Source organism: Mus caroli, unplaced genomic scaffold (assembly GCF_978045245.1).
Source record: "Mus caroli unplaced genomic scaffold, Mus_caroli_1 scaffold_13, whole genome shotgun sequence".
Classification (NCBI taxonomy): domain Eukaryota; kingdom Metazoa; phylum Chordata; class Mammalia; order Rodentia; family Muridae; genus Mus; species Mus caroli.
This window is the reverse complement of record NW_028227268.1, coordinates 117,923,229-117,940,750: the sequence shown is the minus strand read 5'-3', so window position 1 is coordinate 117,940,750 and position 17,522 is coordinate 117,923,229. Positions and strand designations below refer to the sequence as shown.

Genomic DNA, 17,522 nt, shown 5'->3' with positions numbered 1-17,522 from the left:
TTTAGAAATATTTGGTTTTTTTTTTATTAGAATTTATGAAAATGGTATTTTCCTGCAGGTGTATCTATACCATGAACATGCAGTGCCGGAGGAGAACAGAAGAGGGTGTCAGGTCTCCAGGAGCTGAAGTTACACATAGTTGAGAGCAGCCTGTGGGTGCTGGGAATTGAAACTGGGTCCTCTGAAAGAGTGGACAGTGCTCTTAACCACTGAGGCATCTCTTCAGCCTAAAAATGCCAATCTTTAGAATTACATTTCTATTGCTTTGGGGGAATGTGTTTAGCATGGGTGTGGAGGTCAGAGGGCACGTTCCAGTCCTCAGGTCTCCCCTTTTCCCATGTGGGGTTAGCGAGTTGATTTCAGGCCGGGAGGCTTGGCAGATGGACCTGCTGAGCCAGTCCACAATGCCATTACATGCCTTTTGCATCATTTTAGAAATGCTGCTTCAGCGTATACCTTTTCCCTGGGCTGGGGAGATGATTCTGCATTCAGTCATGAAGACTTGAATTTGAATCTCAGAACCTACATAAAGCAGGACACACTAGCTTGGGACTGTGGCTGCAATGTGGCTGTGTGGAGATGGGGTGGGAGGCAGAGGTAAGTGTCAGCTAGCCTGAGCTGTGTGACATGTACTGCAGTGAGTTAAAGATCCCATTTCAAGCAATGTGGAGGGAAGGACCAACACTCAAAGTGGTCTTCTGATCACCACACATGGGTGCCTGTATACACACACCATGCACACACACTCACATAGGAAATAGTTTTATTTTTTTTTTTTAATTTTTCCAAATAATGACAGTGTTCTGGTTTATCTCTCCCCTTTACAACCAAGTAAAAACATTCCTTCCCTATTATTTTAGCTTCAAGAACTACAAAATATATTGACATTAAAAATTGAAATGTTGGGGGCTGGTGAGATGGCTCAGTGGGTAAAAGCATCAACTGTTCTTCCGAAGGTCCTGAGTTCAAATCCCAGCAACCACATGGTGGCTCACAACCATCTGTAATGAGATCCAACTCCCTCTTCTGGAGTGTCTGAAGACAGCTACAATGTACTTACATATAATAAATAAATAAATCTTTAAAAATTTAAAATGTCAAGAAAAAAATAGTAACATGGGGTAAAACAAAACAAACAAACAAACAACTCAAAACCCACTGCTCAAGGTAGTCAGTGAATGTTTTACCATCAGTCTACTTCACCAGTTCAGGATCACAGCACGCTTGACCATAGCAGCCCTTACAAGGCTATGACTAGAACAGATGGTAATTATGGTCTAACCATCACTGTGAAGATAGATAGCACCTAGAGCATCAACAGCCAGCTTTTCTTTCCTCTCCCAAAATCCTGGCACTTGGGAGGCTGAGGCAGGAGGACTGTTATAATTCAGAACTGGAGAGACATTCTCTCTCAGTAAAGCAAAAAATACGACAGAAGCTGCAGCGTCTCCTGAAGCAACATTCCTGCATGGTTCTGAAGCAGCTGAAACGGGCTGTTGTAGTTCAGGCTTTTCATGAAGACCTGGAAAGCTGTTCGTCCTCTGCCCTCTCATTCTGCTGCTTTCGACGCTTCAAAAGCGTGTGAACTTCAGAGTTTAGGAGAGTCTCAACAGTTTCAAACTCTTTGGGAAAGATGAGCCCGGAGGTGTCTTCTACATTGCCAGCCCGAGGATGGCTCCCACCTGCCGCCATTGCTTTAGGATGTGCTGCCACAGCCAGAGACGGAAGCCACGTGGGTGGGTGCAGTCTGTTGTCCAACTCCCCAACAGTGGTCAGCAGCAGCTGTGAATGGAAGTGCAAGGATCTAGCAATAGCCCACAAGGCAAGCAGGCGAAGAAGAGAAGAAGAGAGCTAATCTTCCTTCTTCCAGGGTCCTTATGTGTAGCCTCCCCCAGCCTGAAGCGGGCTGATGCTAACCTTGCTGCCCCTGAGAATGAGACCACCTGGGGTGGAGCCTTCTGACCTAGATGGCTCTATTGTTCTGTCACCTGCTGCTGCTCTCTTCCAAGACACTGCTACCTGCTGAGAGGCCCCTGAGATATTCGGGAGGCACATCCTATCCTGCGAGTTGCCTATAGGCTGGCTCCAGGGAGCGTGGAGGGGGGGGGGATGGACCTTCCCCCTTATAAGCACACTCTCTTAGTAAACTCGTCGGCCTTGATCAGAGAAATTTTTGTCTTGGCTTCATTATCTTTTCTCGTAGTCTAAGTCTCTTTCAGCCCCAGCCTGCCTTCCAGAAATATCCAGTTCAAGTAGGCCGCGGGCAGGCTTACAACAGATTGGCGCCTGAATAGGAATGAACAGGAACCTGGAAACACTGAGGGATGCTGTCTCATGTGTGGAGCTCCACAAGAAGGAAAGAATCAGAAGATCATATTGGGCAAGGTGAGCAACAGGTATTTATGCTAGCGCTGGTTTTAAACTTCATTTTTTAAAGTGTTGCTGAAGATGCGATAGGATATGGGTTAAGTTTGGAACAGTGCTGATCCCGCGCTGGTTCCACTTAGGTTTAGCAGCAAAATGTGTGTGGGACTAGAAAACTTCAAATCAGGTGGTTGTGCGCAGCTTTCAAAAGCTGTTTCAGGAGAGAGGAATAGGGTTTAAAATAATAAAACAGGTGGTTGTTCACAGTTGAGAACTGCATCAGGCTAGAGGAATAGGGCTTAAAATAATAAAATAAAATAAAATAATAAAATAAAATAAAATAAAATAAACGGGGCCTAGCAAACACATAAGTGGATGCTCACAGTCAGCTATTGGATGGATCACAGGGCCCCCAATGGAGGAGCTAGAGAAAGTATCCAAGGAGCTAAAGGGATCCTCAACCCTATAGGTGCAACAACATTATGAACTAACCAGTACCCCGGAGCTCTTGACTCTAGCTGCATATATACCAAAAGATGGCCTAATCGGCCATCACTGGAAAGAGAGGCCCATTGGACATGCAAAGTTTATATGCCCCAGTACAGGGGAACGCCAGGGCCAAAAAGTGGGAGTGGGTGGGTAGGGGAGTGGGGGGAAGGGTATGGGGGATAGCATTGGAAATGTAATTGAGGAAAATACCTAATAAAAATATAAAAAATAAAATAAAATAGAGGAAAATGGATTTTGAAACTCCCCCAGAGACAGAGAGAATTCAGAGGACACCCTGCTCTATTCTCTCTGGCTCTACAGCAGAAGTTCTCTGCCCTCTTTGTGTTGTCTAATGTCTGGTGCACCAATCCGTTTACACGTTGATTCTTGTGTGTTTTGTTTCATTATCTGAATGACTGAATGTTCTGTGTTTCATGTTGGAAAATAAAAATGGCTAAGACTTTATCTGCTGGTTCAGCAAAGCCCGATAGTGGCCCAACTTTAGCCAATAATCAAGCACAGCAGGGGAGCCACTGCTGAAAAACTGCTTTCAAAGAAAGGGAGTCTGCAGCTTCTTAGTTTTAAGGCAAAAAAGCTGATAGTTGGTTTTTTTCCTAGAAAATTCTCTGCAGTCGTGTTTATTGTGTTTAGCAAATGACAAAGTGCTTTTTTATCTTATAAATATAGCTAGAAAAATTAAAATTCTTTGGTCTAAATTTATAAGATTCCTGTAGCCACTTAATTTGGTTTTTACTGATCTTAAAGGTATACGATGTTCTGCGTGTCTTCATCATAGAGTATTAGCTTATAAGTTACTGGGTATGATTTAAAAGGTGTAACATTGGTAGCAAGACAGCTTTAAATTGGTAACTCGGGTTTGGAGTCTTTCCAACACGTGGCATAAGGCAGGCCAAGAGGATGGGCCTCAAAGGATACTTCTAGATGAGATAATATTTAATGTGATTCTTATCCTAAAAAGTAGACTTAGAGATAAGATTTAAAGCAATGTCTCTTGCTCTTCTCCATTCCTCCGCCATCGTGAGCGCTATTCTTGATTCAGCTTCTTGCCATGTCTTCTCACAAGACTTTCTGAATCAAGTGATTCCTGGCCAAGAAACAAAAGCAAAATCGCCCTATTCCTCAGTGGATCCGGATGAAAACTGGTAACAAAATCAGGTACAACTCTAAGAGAAGACACTGGAGGAGAACGAAGCTGGGTCTGTAAGGATTCACACAATGGCAAGACTGAGGATTTATACTGAATTGTCATCAATCAGTCCTACCAGATGGATTTCAGCATTTAAACCTGGAGACTTTTCGTGTCTTAAATTAGGATGTTTGTCCAGTAATAAAATATAGAACCTTTCAAAAAAAAAAAAAAAAAAGCAATGTCTCTTTAATGAAGCATTAAAATTTTCACTGTCATGCATTCATAGGTGTAAATTGGCAGCCAAGCTTTGTAACATGATCGTGATAGATGCTTCTATATTGATTTTAAAGATGATAAATTGTTTTGAAATTGGGTTTTGCTTTCCCAAAGTTGTAGTTATAATATTGCAAAAGAAACTTAAAAATTCTAAAGTCTGTCCTCACAGCAAGAGGAACAGAGCTCAGAGCAGCCTCTGTGGGGCTTGTGTGACTTTCTTTTGTTTTGCAAATGGTGTGCCTATGGAAGTTCTTGAAACTTGCCTCTCCTTGCCTCCAGGGGAATTTTCTTTTAGCTAAAAGAACACTGTTGCAGATCTATCCAGATGTTGTACTAAATAAAGTTCAATTTCAGAATTTATAAAAGGTCAATCAGACTGTAGAACTTATAATGGCATAACAATCTGGCTTGCCTACTTCATATAAAGTTATTATAGATTTAAAAGTTTATTTTTTCCTTTGCATCCTGATAATTGTAAAGAGTTTGCTTCTAGTGAACTGGTGACCATTAAAAAGTTTTGCCCCTAGGTATGGCTAATATAGCTTTACATTATGTAAGAAATTTTCATTGTCCAGGCTTCAATACGAGAAGCTTTTTTTGAGTCTTTCAGTGTATATTGTTTCCTAAGTGGAAAATATTTCATTAGCTAATGCCTCTCAAGGGAAGTTTACTTCAAATCTTTGCTCTCACACAATGAGCTTTAAAGTTCTGGGGAGTAGCTGTTGCTCCAGAAAAGATTCAGAGGCAATATCCTTTTAATATTTAGGGTTTTAGTTATACTATAAAATTGTGGTACAGAAAATCTAGAATGAAAACTTGATTTGCTTCAAAATTTTATTTTCAAAAGCTTCCAGGAGATGTTAATTGGCTAAGGCCTCACCTTAAGGTCTTAAAGTGACTTAAACCTTTGTCGGATGTTATCTTGAGAGACACAAATTAACAAGTAAAAAGCAAAAGGCTTTCCAGAAAGCTTTTATAATTGTTATCAATTTTAATCAATGGTAATTAAATATTAGCTGCTTATTTTATTTTATTTTATTTTATTTATTTATTTTTAAAGATTTATTTATTTATTATATGTAAGTACACTGTAGCTGTCTTCAGACACTCCAGAAGAGGGCGCCAGATCTTGTTATGGATGGTTGTGAGCCACCATGTGGTTGCTGGGATTTGAACTCTGGACCTTTGGAAGAGCAGTCGGGTGCTCTTACCCACTGAGCCATCTCACCAGCCCTGCTTATTTTATTTATGGTTATTAAATGTGCCCACAGCAATTCGTTGGCAAGAGAAAACATTGATGTAAAATCATCTTTCTTTGCCTCAAAGCAAAGTTTTAACATCCTATTAAGGCTGCTGTGGTGCTAATAAAGAATTGTAAGATAAATTCATATATTTTAGAAAAACTATAACAAAAATTGTGTCTTAAGAACCTGACAAAGTGTCTGTCCCTTGTTCCAAACAGCAATTAAATTGGTTATTGCAGAATATTGATATTTGGCTTATTGCATACCATCATTTTAAATAAAATTGATAATTATTATCCTAAAGATAAGTTGAAAATTGTTTTTATGCATGCTTTTGTACCTTCTATAAATTCATGCATGCATGCATCCCATTTACTGTGTTTAAAAACAGCCCTTCTATGGGAGAAAAGTATATGTGAATTGGATCACATGCTTATTCTTTTGAGTTCCCTCCTGCTTCAGCACAGATAATTAAATTGTGTGCTGTAGATGGTGTTTTAAAATGTTGAATAATCAAGCTTTAATTTGTATATTAATTGTCAATATTATGTCTCAGAGCTTACAATTGCTTAAAATTGTTCACCCCTCAGACACTATAAATTCTCAAATTTGCAATTGTTTATGCATATACAACTCATAAGAAAAAAATTGTGTCCTTTTAAGAAGACTGTTTTTGGACATTTAATAAATTGTTCTAGGTTGCCTAGACAAGACCTGTTAAGGCAATGCCATGCTGGATTTATATCTCAGGCAGATTACAGGCCTTACATAAGAATGATTGGCTATATAATTTCGTTCTTTATATATTCAAAACAGTAATGACTTGGGATAATATTTTGGTATTTTTAGAGAATGTGCATGTCAAATTGAAAAAAAAAATTCTTCTTGATGTCCTCAGATTCTACCTGTTTCCACATAATGGTATTAATTCTTGAGGACTTATACTTAATCAATTGCTGCAAATGAGTGCTCTTATTTCTGATTAATAAATAAATAAATTATGCACATGTGACTATTAATAACTTTTCAAGCCTTCTAGTTACAACAGCTCTTCAAGAGAAACAACTGAAAGTGTAATTAGTCACCGCCCATGTTATATTAAAACTGACTATAACAGTCAAGTATTTGAGATGTTTTGTCAACAATTTAATAATTCTCAAAGACAAGGTATTAAACTATAGCTTCTTAAAAAACAAAGAAGGAGAGGAATTATATTCCCGTGCACATTCTTTAAATCATATTTTTATTTTAAGAATTTTGAAACTTGGATGTCAAAGAACTTAATAAATGCCTCATAGTATCTTAAAACTAGACATAATCATGTCTAGGTGAGATGAAAAGGATCTACTTATTGGCATATGGCTTGATCCTGAACAGCTACCCTATTGGGGAAAGGGGAAAGCTTAGGTTCTCTCCACAGAATGCTGCAGAAGCATACAACTGTCAGAATGATTCGTGTGACAAGCTGACCTGTGAGTTCGCTGAGTGCCCTGACTGTGGTGACAAGAAAGCTGAATTGGGTATATGTTTTGACCCACCTTTGCTTGCCTTTGTCCCAGATTGGACAAGTTAAGGTGCCTTGCTTCAAGCTTTTTAACCTTATGGGACATAGAACATTAGAGACCATGGAATCTGACTTAGAAAGATTAGTCATAAGAAAGAGTTCCTCTCTTTCCTTCAATGTGACCAGTTATTGTAACTCAATCTTGGACTGGCCTAGTAATAGTTCCAATATTAGATATTCCTATTGAAGATAGCTAAAAATCTTAATTACCTAGCAAAATTAACTTGGAGCTTATCCTATTTACATGAGAAACAGCCTTTCTGTTGATTCTCAAAGTCACTTCCCTCAAACCGGGAGGTCAGAGTCTGCAGCACCACACGGATCTGGGATTTGCTTTGTCCCAGGCTGACCTGGTCTCAGAGATCTCCATGCCTCAGCCTCCTGGGATTAAAGGAGTCTACTACTTCGTTGTTGTTGTTGTTGTTGTTTTGTTTTGCCATTTAAATTTGACCTTTGGTGTCTCATTCAACCCTGCCCAAGTCTTGCAGGGTTGAAGGTGCTGCCACCATGCCTCTAATACAGTCTTTAGGACCTAGAGGAAAATTGCTTGGCCTTCTCCTGAACCCTTGTGTGCAGGGGAGGGCTAACCAAGGGTCTCAAGGGTCCTTCCATGTCTCCCTCTGTGCTTTTGCCAGCGGGGGTGAGGGTGGGGTGGGGAAGCAAGTGAGACCTGGAAAGGTGGGAGAAGAGAAAGGGAACCAGAGTGTCTCACTGCCTGCTGCCAGAGAGCCAGGCCCAGAGCCAGTGGGACAGATACCTAGACCAGCTGAGATGAATTCTAGGGAACTGGCTTAGGTAATTTCTTATGGAGCCAGAGAGTCTAAAGAGGGCAGGGCAACTCAGCATGCTAGAGGGGACCCTGGGCAGATGTCAGCACCACAGTCTCCTGCCCCTACCCCTACCCCTCTGCTCTGCCCCATCCTTTTCATCCTAAGGCCTTTCCTGGGCTGCAGAAGCCTGCTCAGGTCTCCTGCTGTACTTGAGTCGACTGATTGTAGATGGGGCCACATCCATAAGACTGTTCCATTCGTAACAACACTACATTAGCGCTCAGTGGACAGTCAACCAGCCAGGTTGGAAAAGCTCTTGGAGGAGCTGTGTGAATTGCCTGAAGTTATCGGAATACGCACTCTACGCAAACCGAAGTCTCCTCCATTTTGCTTCCTGTGAGTGCATCTCTGGGGCAGGCCCTGACGTCTCAGTGCAGGTTCCTGACTCATGCTCTGTGTCACCATCCTGTGCAGGTCCTCCTGGACTGTGTTTGTGTGTCTGTGTGCCATGTGCATGTGGTGCCCGAGGAGACCAGAAGAGGGCGTCACACTTCTTGGCACTAGAGAAGTGCCATGTGAGTGAGTGCTGGGACTCTAACCTGAGCCTGGGTCCTCTAGAGAGTCAGCCAGTGCTCTTCACTGCAGCTCTTTCCAGCCCGAACTGTGCTTTCTTTCTTTTTTTTTTTTTTTAAGATTTATTTATTTATTATATGTAAGTACAGCTGTCTTCAGACACTCCAGAAGAGGGCGCCAGATCTCGTTACGGATGGTTGTGAGCCACCATGTGGTTGCTGGGATTTGAACTCTGGACCTTCAGAAGAGCAGTCGGGTGCTCTTACCTACTGAGCCATCTCACCAGCCCCGAACTGTGCTTTCTTTAAGACAAGTCCACAAGTCTAGCTGAGCCTATTTCCCCATGCCAGGTGCTCAGCAAACATTTAAAGATTTGGAAGATTTATTTTTTGAAGATTTATTTATTTTATATATGTGAATAACTCTGTCGCTGTCTTCAGACACACCAGAAGTGGGCACTGGATCCCTTTACAAATGTTTGTGAGCCTCTATGTGGTTCCTGGGAATTGAACTCAAGACCCCTGAAAGATTATTTAGCGCTCTTAACCGCTAAGCCATCTCTCCAGTCCCATGAAGAGCTTTGAAGCAGGGCACAGTACTAGGGATTGGACATTTCTCCTGGGTGTATGCTCTACTTAACTACACAGCAGCCTTCGAAATCACTGATAACTCTTATGGTGGACTGAGTGTCCTCTATGTTCTATTCCTCTTACTGTTGCTTTGAAACAGGTCTCAAGGAAACCAGGCTGGTGTTCAACTCAACTATGCAGCCAAGGATAACCTTGAATTGAATTTATAATCCTGCCTGTACCTCCCACTCGTTAGGATTGCAGGTGTGTGCCATAACACTTGGCTTTTTTTTTTTAAATCTTGAGATAAGGCTACTTTGACCTACAACTCAGTATGTAGCCCAGATGGTCTCGAACTTACAGTGATCCTCCTGCCTCAGCCTCCCAGAAAGAAAAAAAAAAAGGGTAGAGGGGAGAATCAAAAGAAAAGACCTTGTGTGACAGTATATTCTATAATTTTATGGGTACTTTGAACTCTACTTGCCAGCCCTAGGGAAGTCTTTCGGTCAGTCCATGACAAGAAAGCAGAAGCTGTGGAGAGCTGAGACAGCCTTGGGTCACAGTGTGTAGGGCCCACACAGTAGTGCTGGAACCAACCCAGCAACTAGATTCCACCCTGTATGTAATGATCGATGCTCACACCCAGTCCTGGAGTCTGTAGCCCAAGATCTCACCTATTAGCCAGCTGGTCCCCTCCACTCTGGAGATGAGCAGCACCTGTGGGTGTTTGTTTGTAATAAGGGCAGTAGGGGTGGAGCTCAGCTGGTAGAGCTCAGCTGGTAGAGAGTGCTTCCTTAGCACACTGGAAGCACTGGGTTTGATTCCCAACACTGCTTTGACCAGGGTTGTGGTGGGGTCCTGTAATCCCAGTACTGGGTGGGGGTGGGGGGACAGTTGGAAGAAGTTTAAGGTCATCCTCAGCTACACACCTTGATTCCAAGGCCAACCTGGGCTACATAAAAACCTATTTATTTATTTTTAGCAGCTCTGGACCCTCATGAGCTCTCAGCTCTTGAGCCCCTTTCTTGGTCAGCTTCCCAAGGCAGGCCATGCCTGAGAGCGTGTGAGCCCTACAGTGGCCGCCACGGGATATTTGTTCAGCTGGGTGTGGGCACTGTTGGCTCTGTACTTTTGTTGACTCTGCAAATGTCACCTGGGCTCTGCCGGTCTATATCTGCCACCAAAAGATGGGAACAAAAATGGAAAGGAGCAATCTTTGGCTTGTTGGAGACGCCCTCACTCCGTTTTCAGTGTCTGTTTAATATGGAGCAGAGCAGAGCCTGTTGAATAAGCAACAAAGTAGCCAGTGACAGACTGGCTGTCTGCTGAGCATGTGTGGGGGCCTGGGTCAGCTCCATCCCTAGAACCAAAAGCAGAGATCATTGGAGAAGTGTTGCCACCAAGCAGCCATAGGACTGGCCCTACTTCCTTCCATGCCTGTGAAGCCTGTAGGACTCTCCACAAAAGCTGCAGTTGCCGGGAATCAGGTTTGAGTCCCCATTCCTTCTCAGAACCTCACCTTTCCCCTTTGACAGGCATAGCCCAGGCTGACAAAGCACCTCAGGACATTTGCCTAGCCTGTGCATAGCGTGGGCTTGCAGGAATAACAGGAAATGTTCACAGTGCTTGGCTTGTGTCCGTATTTCTTGGCCATTGTTCCCAATAGTGACTTATTTTGCAAGGCCTCCCGCATGCCTCTATGTAAATAAAGATGCTTTAGAATAAAGTGAGCAGAAACAAGGCTTCCTGAGTGGTCTTTGTTCCTCTTCTTCCTGGAAAAGGCTTCCAAGAACTTCTAGCCATGCGAAGTGAGCAAACACGGGAGATACTAATCTATTACAAAAACACATTTCCCCTTTCTCCAGCGGCCGGGCACAAGTCCACTCACTGGTAACTCTACCCTGATCAATGTACAACCAAAGCTTCCTGTTCAGACCTGTAAACAAAGCCCCTTACTGGAAGCTAGGCTTCCAGGCCTCTGGGATTTCATCAGCTGCTCACTCTCCCAGGAGAACCAGCGACAGCTGGCAAACCTGTAGCCAAGTCCAGAAGGCAAGGTGCGCACTTCAAGGTCTGCAGGCCGCTTCTTTCTGAGTTTCTAAGTCAAGCATCTCGAACATTTGAAGATACCTGTACCATTGCCAAGCCAAACGAGGCTTGAAAAGAAAGCAGGAGACTAAAGGCCAGCAGTCTCAGTGTGCAAAGAGAGGAGGCAGAAGAGGAGGGTGGGGGCTGACATCCCTCAGAGTCCCAGGGGTACTGGGACTTGACCAACCCCAAAGGCCAGAGCCCCTGCCCATTGCTTTGGAGAGACACTCACAGGGGCGAGGTGGGAAGCTGAACTGGAGGCCAAAGGGAGAGGTGGGGAAGGCTCTCTCATCCTTGCCTCTCTTTATCTATTTGTTCATTTATCTAATCTATTTATTTTTTGAGATAAGATCCCGTGGTCCAGGCTAACCTCAAACTACAAGTGGCAGCATCCAACTACTGACCGAACTGACTCCATCTTCCCTGTGTTCAGTGTAGGCATGGTCCTACCCTTGGCTACTTAGCCTCTTTAAACAGTTTCTGAGAAACAGGAAAGCCAGGCCGTGGTGCCCATACCTTCCTTGTAAGCCTGGAGGGGCAGCGCTGAGGCAGGAGGCTTATGAGTTCCAGATGAGCCTAGGCTGCTGGGTGGTTTCAAGCCCATCTTGGGCTGCATAGCAAGAGCCTCCCTACTCCAGTCTCTAGCTATACTCTGGTCTGTCCATCTATGATTGGAGTCTTGCGTAGTCTGTCAGCAATGTTAGGAAATGGTTCATACACAGAATTAAAATATATTGAGAAGGAATCTTCTTGGGCTCTCTTGGGGACAGCGGCAGGTGTTACGGGTTGCACCTGTCATTCTGTCAGTTTCAAGTCACTTTTAGCACCGGATGAACGCTACTTCCTTCTCGAGAATTGTCTCGGGTGCCAGGTGGCATCAAGCTTCCTCAGCAAGGAAGAGGAGAGCAGGAGGAAAGCTAAGCCAAGCCCTATGCAAACCCCTACCCATCCTTCAAAGCCCACCCGAGCATGCCCTTCTTTATGAAGCCTTCCTTGAGGCCTGGGGATTGGACCTTGTTCCTAGGTTTTACTGGGCACCTTTTACAATTGTGTTGAAAGGGAACTGGGCACAGTGTTCACACAGTTGTGAAGTTGTGATCCCAGTTACTCTGGAGGCTGAGGCAGGAGGATCACAAGTTCAAAGGGTGCCTGGACCACAGAGTGAGTCCAAGGCCAGTCTGAGCAGCTTAGCTGAGATACTTTCCTGAAAAAGTATATGTTGTTATAGTGTGTGTGTGTGTGTGTGTGTGTGTATTGGTGGTATGTATATGTGTATATATGTGTGTTGGTGTTGTGTATGTGTTGGTGTTGTATGTATGTTGGTATTGTGTGTGTTGGTAGTGTGGGGGTCAGGATGGGGGCTGTGGGTGTTGTATATGTGTGTGTGTGTATTGGTGGTGTGTATATGTGTATATATGTGTGTTGGTAGTGTGGGGGTGAGGATGGGAGCTGTGTGTGTGTTGGTGTGTGTGTAGCAGGTGGGTATTTCAATGGTAGAGCATTTGCCTACCACTCACAAGGCCTTGGGATAAATTCTCAGTACAGAAAAAAAAAAAAAAAAAGCCAGGTGTGGTTGCAGCTGTTTCCTTACTGCTGGAAGGAAAAGAGATGGCAGCCCACCCTCGCTGATACACGGAGACCCATTCTCGATGAGAGATGGCAGCCCACCTTCGATGCTGAGGGCACAACCACTGCAGAGGCAGCAGGGAGGGCTCTGAATGAGCGATGGGGCCACTGGGGGATTCTCACTGCCGCCTTCGCCCGGCTCACTTCTGTACAGAGCCCTTCTCGCGGTCTAAGGCTCTGAGTTGGGTTGTTCTAACCCCCTGCCCGTGTGACCCCATGCTGAGGAAGGCCACCTGTGAGCGGGCGACCCCACAGAGGTTGCTACAGTTGTGGTTACCCTTTTCATTTGCTTGTTCACAAGCCTCTGTAACCCCAGTTTCAGGCAGTCGGACACGTTTTACAGCCCTTGGTGCACATGCATACATGCAGGCACACACACATATATAATAAATAATGTTTAAAAAAATTAAAGAGGCAGGGTCAGGAGTTGGGGTATCTCACTTGCTGGTGCTATTATAGTGCATGCAGACCAGGGTGGGGTGTTCTTCTGGTGGTAGAGCAAGCTTGTAATTTGAGTACACAGGAGGTGGAGGCAGGAGGATCAGAAACTGAAGGTTTTCTTCAGTACTTGAAGGTCAGCCGGGGTTACAGGAGACTATCTCAAAAGGCAGGGGGGAGAAGATAGCTTAGTCAATAGAATGTTTGCCATTCAAGCACCTATGAAAAAAAGCTGGGCGTGCTGGCACAAACTTGTGATCCCAGGGCCGGGGAGGCAGAGACAGGCAGAACCCCAGGGCTCTCTGACTAGCCAGCCTGGTCCAATTGCCAAGCTCTGGGTCCCAGTGAGAGATCTTATCTTAAAAAGCTGGGGTAGGGATGTCCTGGAGAGATGGCTCAGGGGTTAAGGGCACTGGTTGCTTTTTCAGAGGACCTGGTTTGATTCCCAGCACCTACATGGCAGCTCACAACTGTCTGTATTTCTGGACCCGTGGATACTGCATGTACATGGATCACAGATATACATATAGGCAAAATGTCAATGTATATAAAAATAAATGAATGAATACATTTCTTTTTGAAAGACTTGGCTGTGGAATGTTCTGTCAGCTTTCTGGGAGGTGCTTCTTTTCTTGGACAGATCTCTGGAGGAGCAGAGGCAAGGCTGAAGAGGAGATGGCCTGCCTTGGGAGTACCAGGCCCCCGATTCTGTCTTTGACCTCTGGCCAAGGACTAGAAAGAAAGAGGCAACCAGATATTGAAAGAGGGAGGAAAGGCTGGGCTTGCTGGAGGAGAGGGGGATGGATGCCTGTTGGCAGTGCGTGAGTCGCTGTTGGTAATAACAGTAATTAGCATTATTCCATGCTTTCTCGGACACACTCTGGGCTAAAGCATTCTCTTATGCAATCTCATTTTAGAGACAAGGAAACAGGCTCTGGGAGATTAAGCAACTCATCCCGCTTACTCAACCAGCATATGTGGGAGGCCTGACAACCCGCCCTGTGTGGCCATTTCACAAGCCAACGCCCAGCCACGGGGGACGACTGTTCCTGGGACTGGAAGGTGAGTGGTTTCTCTCCCAGTACCCTGTGAAGTAAATGCAGTTCTTCCTCCTCCTGAGGCTCTTCTCTCTCCTCCTATCTCCTTTATTCACCAAACCAGAGTTTGTTACTGTTGTTGTTGTTTTCAAAGGTTAGAGTGTCCCTACAACATTCACAGGAAGTCTAGACCCTGACATCACGCAAACCTACCTCCTCTTTGTCTTTGAAGGTGACCTTGGTGACTCAAGTTTAGTTGTTCACATAAATACTATTTTTTTGGAACCAATCTCAAAACACCCCACCAGGTACATATACTACCAAGGCCATCAGAACCAACACTGGGACCAGAGACCACTGGTGAGTCATGTCTGTGCATGGAGATGATGGCAGGCCAGGCTGGATAGCAGAAGGCATGGATGGGTCAACAGACAAAGCAGGACCCTGGAGCCAAGAGAACACTGAGAACACCTGCTCAGATCTATGTCACATCTAGCTCAGTGAGTAACAGTGTCCCTTTGGCTTCTTAGTTTAAGACAAGAGGATCAAAAGAACATAGGCTGATAACAGGGACGTGGAGGCTGAACAAGAAGGCTTGCTAAACACAAGAGTTTAACACTCTGAGACCCTGTTTCAAAAACTTAAACAACTGCCAAGGGTGCCAGGCTGCACATACCTTCGATTCTAGCCCTTAGGAGGCAAAGGCAGGGGGACCTCTGAGAGTTTGAGGCCAATCTGTCTGCATAGTGAGTTTTAGGACAGCCAGAGCTACACAGTGAGACCTTCTCTCAAATAAAATAAGATAAAATAAAATAACAATATGTAAAAAGTTATTATTCTGCCAGGCAGTGGTGGTGCACGCCTTTAATCCCAGAACTCAGGAGGCAGAGGCAGGTAGATATGAGTTCGAGACCAGCCTGGTCTACAGAGTGAGTTCCAGGACAGCCAGGGCCACACAAGAGAAATCCTGTCTCAAAACAAACAAACAAACAAACAAAAATACTATTTCTTCTTTTTAATGTGTTTGAATGAGTCTCCTCCCAATTTCCTCCCTTCCAGTTCCTCCTCTGTCCACTGCAATGGTGTGAATGAAAATGGCCCCATAGGTTCATGTATTTGACTGCTTGGTTCCCAGTTGGTGGAACTGTTTAGGAAGGATGAGAAGGTGTGGCCTTGTGGAAGAAGGGTGTCCCTGGGGACAGGCTTTGAAATTTTAACAGCCTTGTGAGATTCCAAGTCTCCCCCCACCCCACCCTGCCCCCGCCTCATGGTTGCGGATCAAGATGTGAGCCCTCAACTACTGCTTCAGAGTCACACCAGTGAAGTCCGGTGTACTTCTGACAGGCCTGCCTTTGTATGTTACTTGACCTTTTCCCCTTACTGCTTTTAATATTCTATCTTTATTTAGTGCATTTGTTGTTCTGATTATTATGTGTCCGGAGGAATTTCTTTTCTGGTCCAGTCTATTTGGAGTTCTGTAGGCTTCTTATATGTTCATGGGCATCTCTTTCTTTAGGTTTGGGAAGTTTTCATAATTTTGTTGAAGATATTTGCTGGCCCTTTAAGTTGAAAATCTTCATTCTCATCTACTCCTATTATCTGTAGGTTTGGTCTTCTCATTGTGTCCTGGATTTCCTGGATTTTTTTTTTAAATTTATTTATTATATGTAAGTACACTTTGACACTCCAGAAGAGGGCACCAGATCTCATTACGGATGGTTGTGAGCCACCATGTGGTTGCCAGGAATTGAACTCAGGACCTTCGGAAGAGCAGTCAGTGCTCTTAACCGCTGAGCCATCTCTCCAGCCCCTCCTGGATTTTTTGAGTTAGGGTCTTTTTGCATTTGCATTGTCTTTGATTGTTGTGCCAATCTTCTCTATGGAATCTTCTGCACCTGAGATTCTCTCTTCCATCTCTTGTATTCTGTTGTTGATGCTCGTATCTATGGTTCCAGATTTCTTTTCTAGGATTTCTATCTCCAGAGTTGTTTACCTATGGGTTTTCTTTAGTGTTTCTACTTCCATTTTTAGATCTTGAATGATTTTGTTCAATTCCATCACCTGTTTGGTTGTGTTTTCCTGTAATTCTTTAAGGGATTTTTTGTGTTTCTTCTAACTGTTTAGCAGTGTTTGCCTGTAATTCCTTGAGGGATTTGTGTAATTCCTTTAAGGGCTTCTACCTGTTTAGCAGTGTTCTCCTGTATTTCTGTAAGTGAGATGTATGTATGTATGTATGTATGTGTCTCTGTGTGTATATGTGTATATTTGTGTGAGTGCATGTGTATATGGTGTGTTTGTTTATATGTGCATTTATGTATATATCTGTGTGTTTGTATGTGTGTATGTGTGTGTGAGTGTGTGTGCGTGTATGCATATGTGTCTGTCTGTGTGTATTTGTGTCTCTGTGTATATGTGTGTATATGTATATGTGTGTATATGTGTTTGTGTATGTGTGTCTGTGAGTATGTGTGTATATGTATGTGTGTGTGTTTGTGTGTCCACGTGTATATGTGTATGTTATGTATGTATGTGTTTGTGTGTTTGTGTGTCTGTGTCTGTGAGTGTGAGTGTCTGTGTATGCACACACCATGCAGAATTCACAGGATCACTAACTTGCTGAGGTTGGTTCTGTCCTCCCATATCCATGTGGGTCTTTGTTATGGAACTGAAATCCTAAGTCTCCTCAGAGTTCATGCTCACACCTTCCCACCCCACCCCCACCCCTGCTCTGCTGTTAGCCAGCTTCTTTCCATTCCAGCCCTCACAGCTTTGTGTGTATGTGTGTGTGTGTGTGTGTGTGTGTGGTTAAATAAAAGGATTAAAAATGAAATTAGATTTACTCATCCCATCTGTATCTTTTCTACAGGTATGTATATGCTTTGTCCCCTCAAAGGTCAGAAGAGGATATTAGATCCCTTGATTGTGAAGTTACAGGTGGGATGGTTGTGACCCACCATTCGGTGTAGGAATCCAATCTGTGTTCTCTGCAAGAGCAACGAGTGCTCTTAACCACTGCACTGCCTCTCTAGACCTTTTTGGGTAAAATTTAAATCATATCAAAATAAAAGATTTCAGAAATTTCAGTGCCAATGGAGTGATTTCATTTCTCCTCAGCGATGAAGAGGAGCCATGATGGTTAAACTTCTTTTAAGCAAGACAAACTGGCTTTCCTTGATGCCTTTGAACCTGAGTCCAGAAGACTTAGGGACAATGGATAGCTAAAATTTATTTATATCTGAAGTTGGGTGGCAGGGTGCACTCCAGAGGCAGAGGCAGGGGGATCTATCTCCGAGTCTGAGGTCAGCCTGGTCTACAGATCGAGTTCCAAGACAGC

At 43.9% G+C, this 17,522-nt stretch overlaps 1 protein-coding gene and 1 long non-coding RNA gene across 2 annotated transcripts; both read left to right on the top strand.

Annotated features, from left to right (window-relative positions):
* Positions 1-3,922: 3,922 nt before the first annotated feature.
* Positions 3,923-4,161, top strand: LOC110306219 (large ribosomal subunit protein eL39-like). Its single transcript, XM_021178415.3, is given in 1 exon segment — positions 3,923-4,161. A coding segment is annotated over 1 exon segment (156 nt). The 3' UTR covers positions 4,079-4,161.
* Positions 4,162-14,114: 9,953 nt separating this feature from the next.
* On the top strand, positions 14,115-17,239 carry LOC115032530 (uncharacterized). Its single transcript, XR_003838184.2, has 3 exons — positions 14,115-14,213; positions 14,497-14,688; positions 17,055-17,239. It is a non-coding gene; the product is annotated as an uncharacterized LOC115032530 (long non-coding RNA).
* Positions 17,240-17,522: the final 283 nt, after the last annotated feature.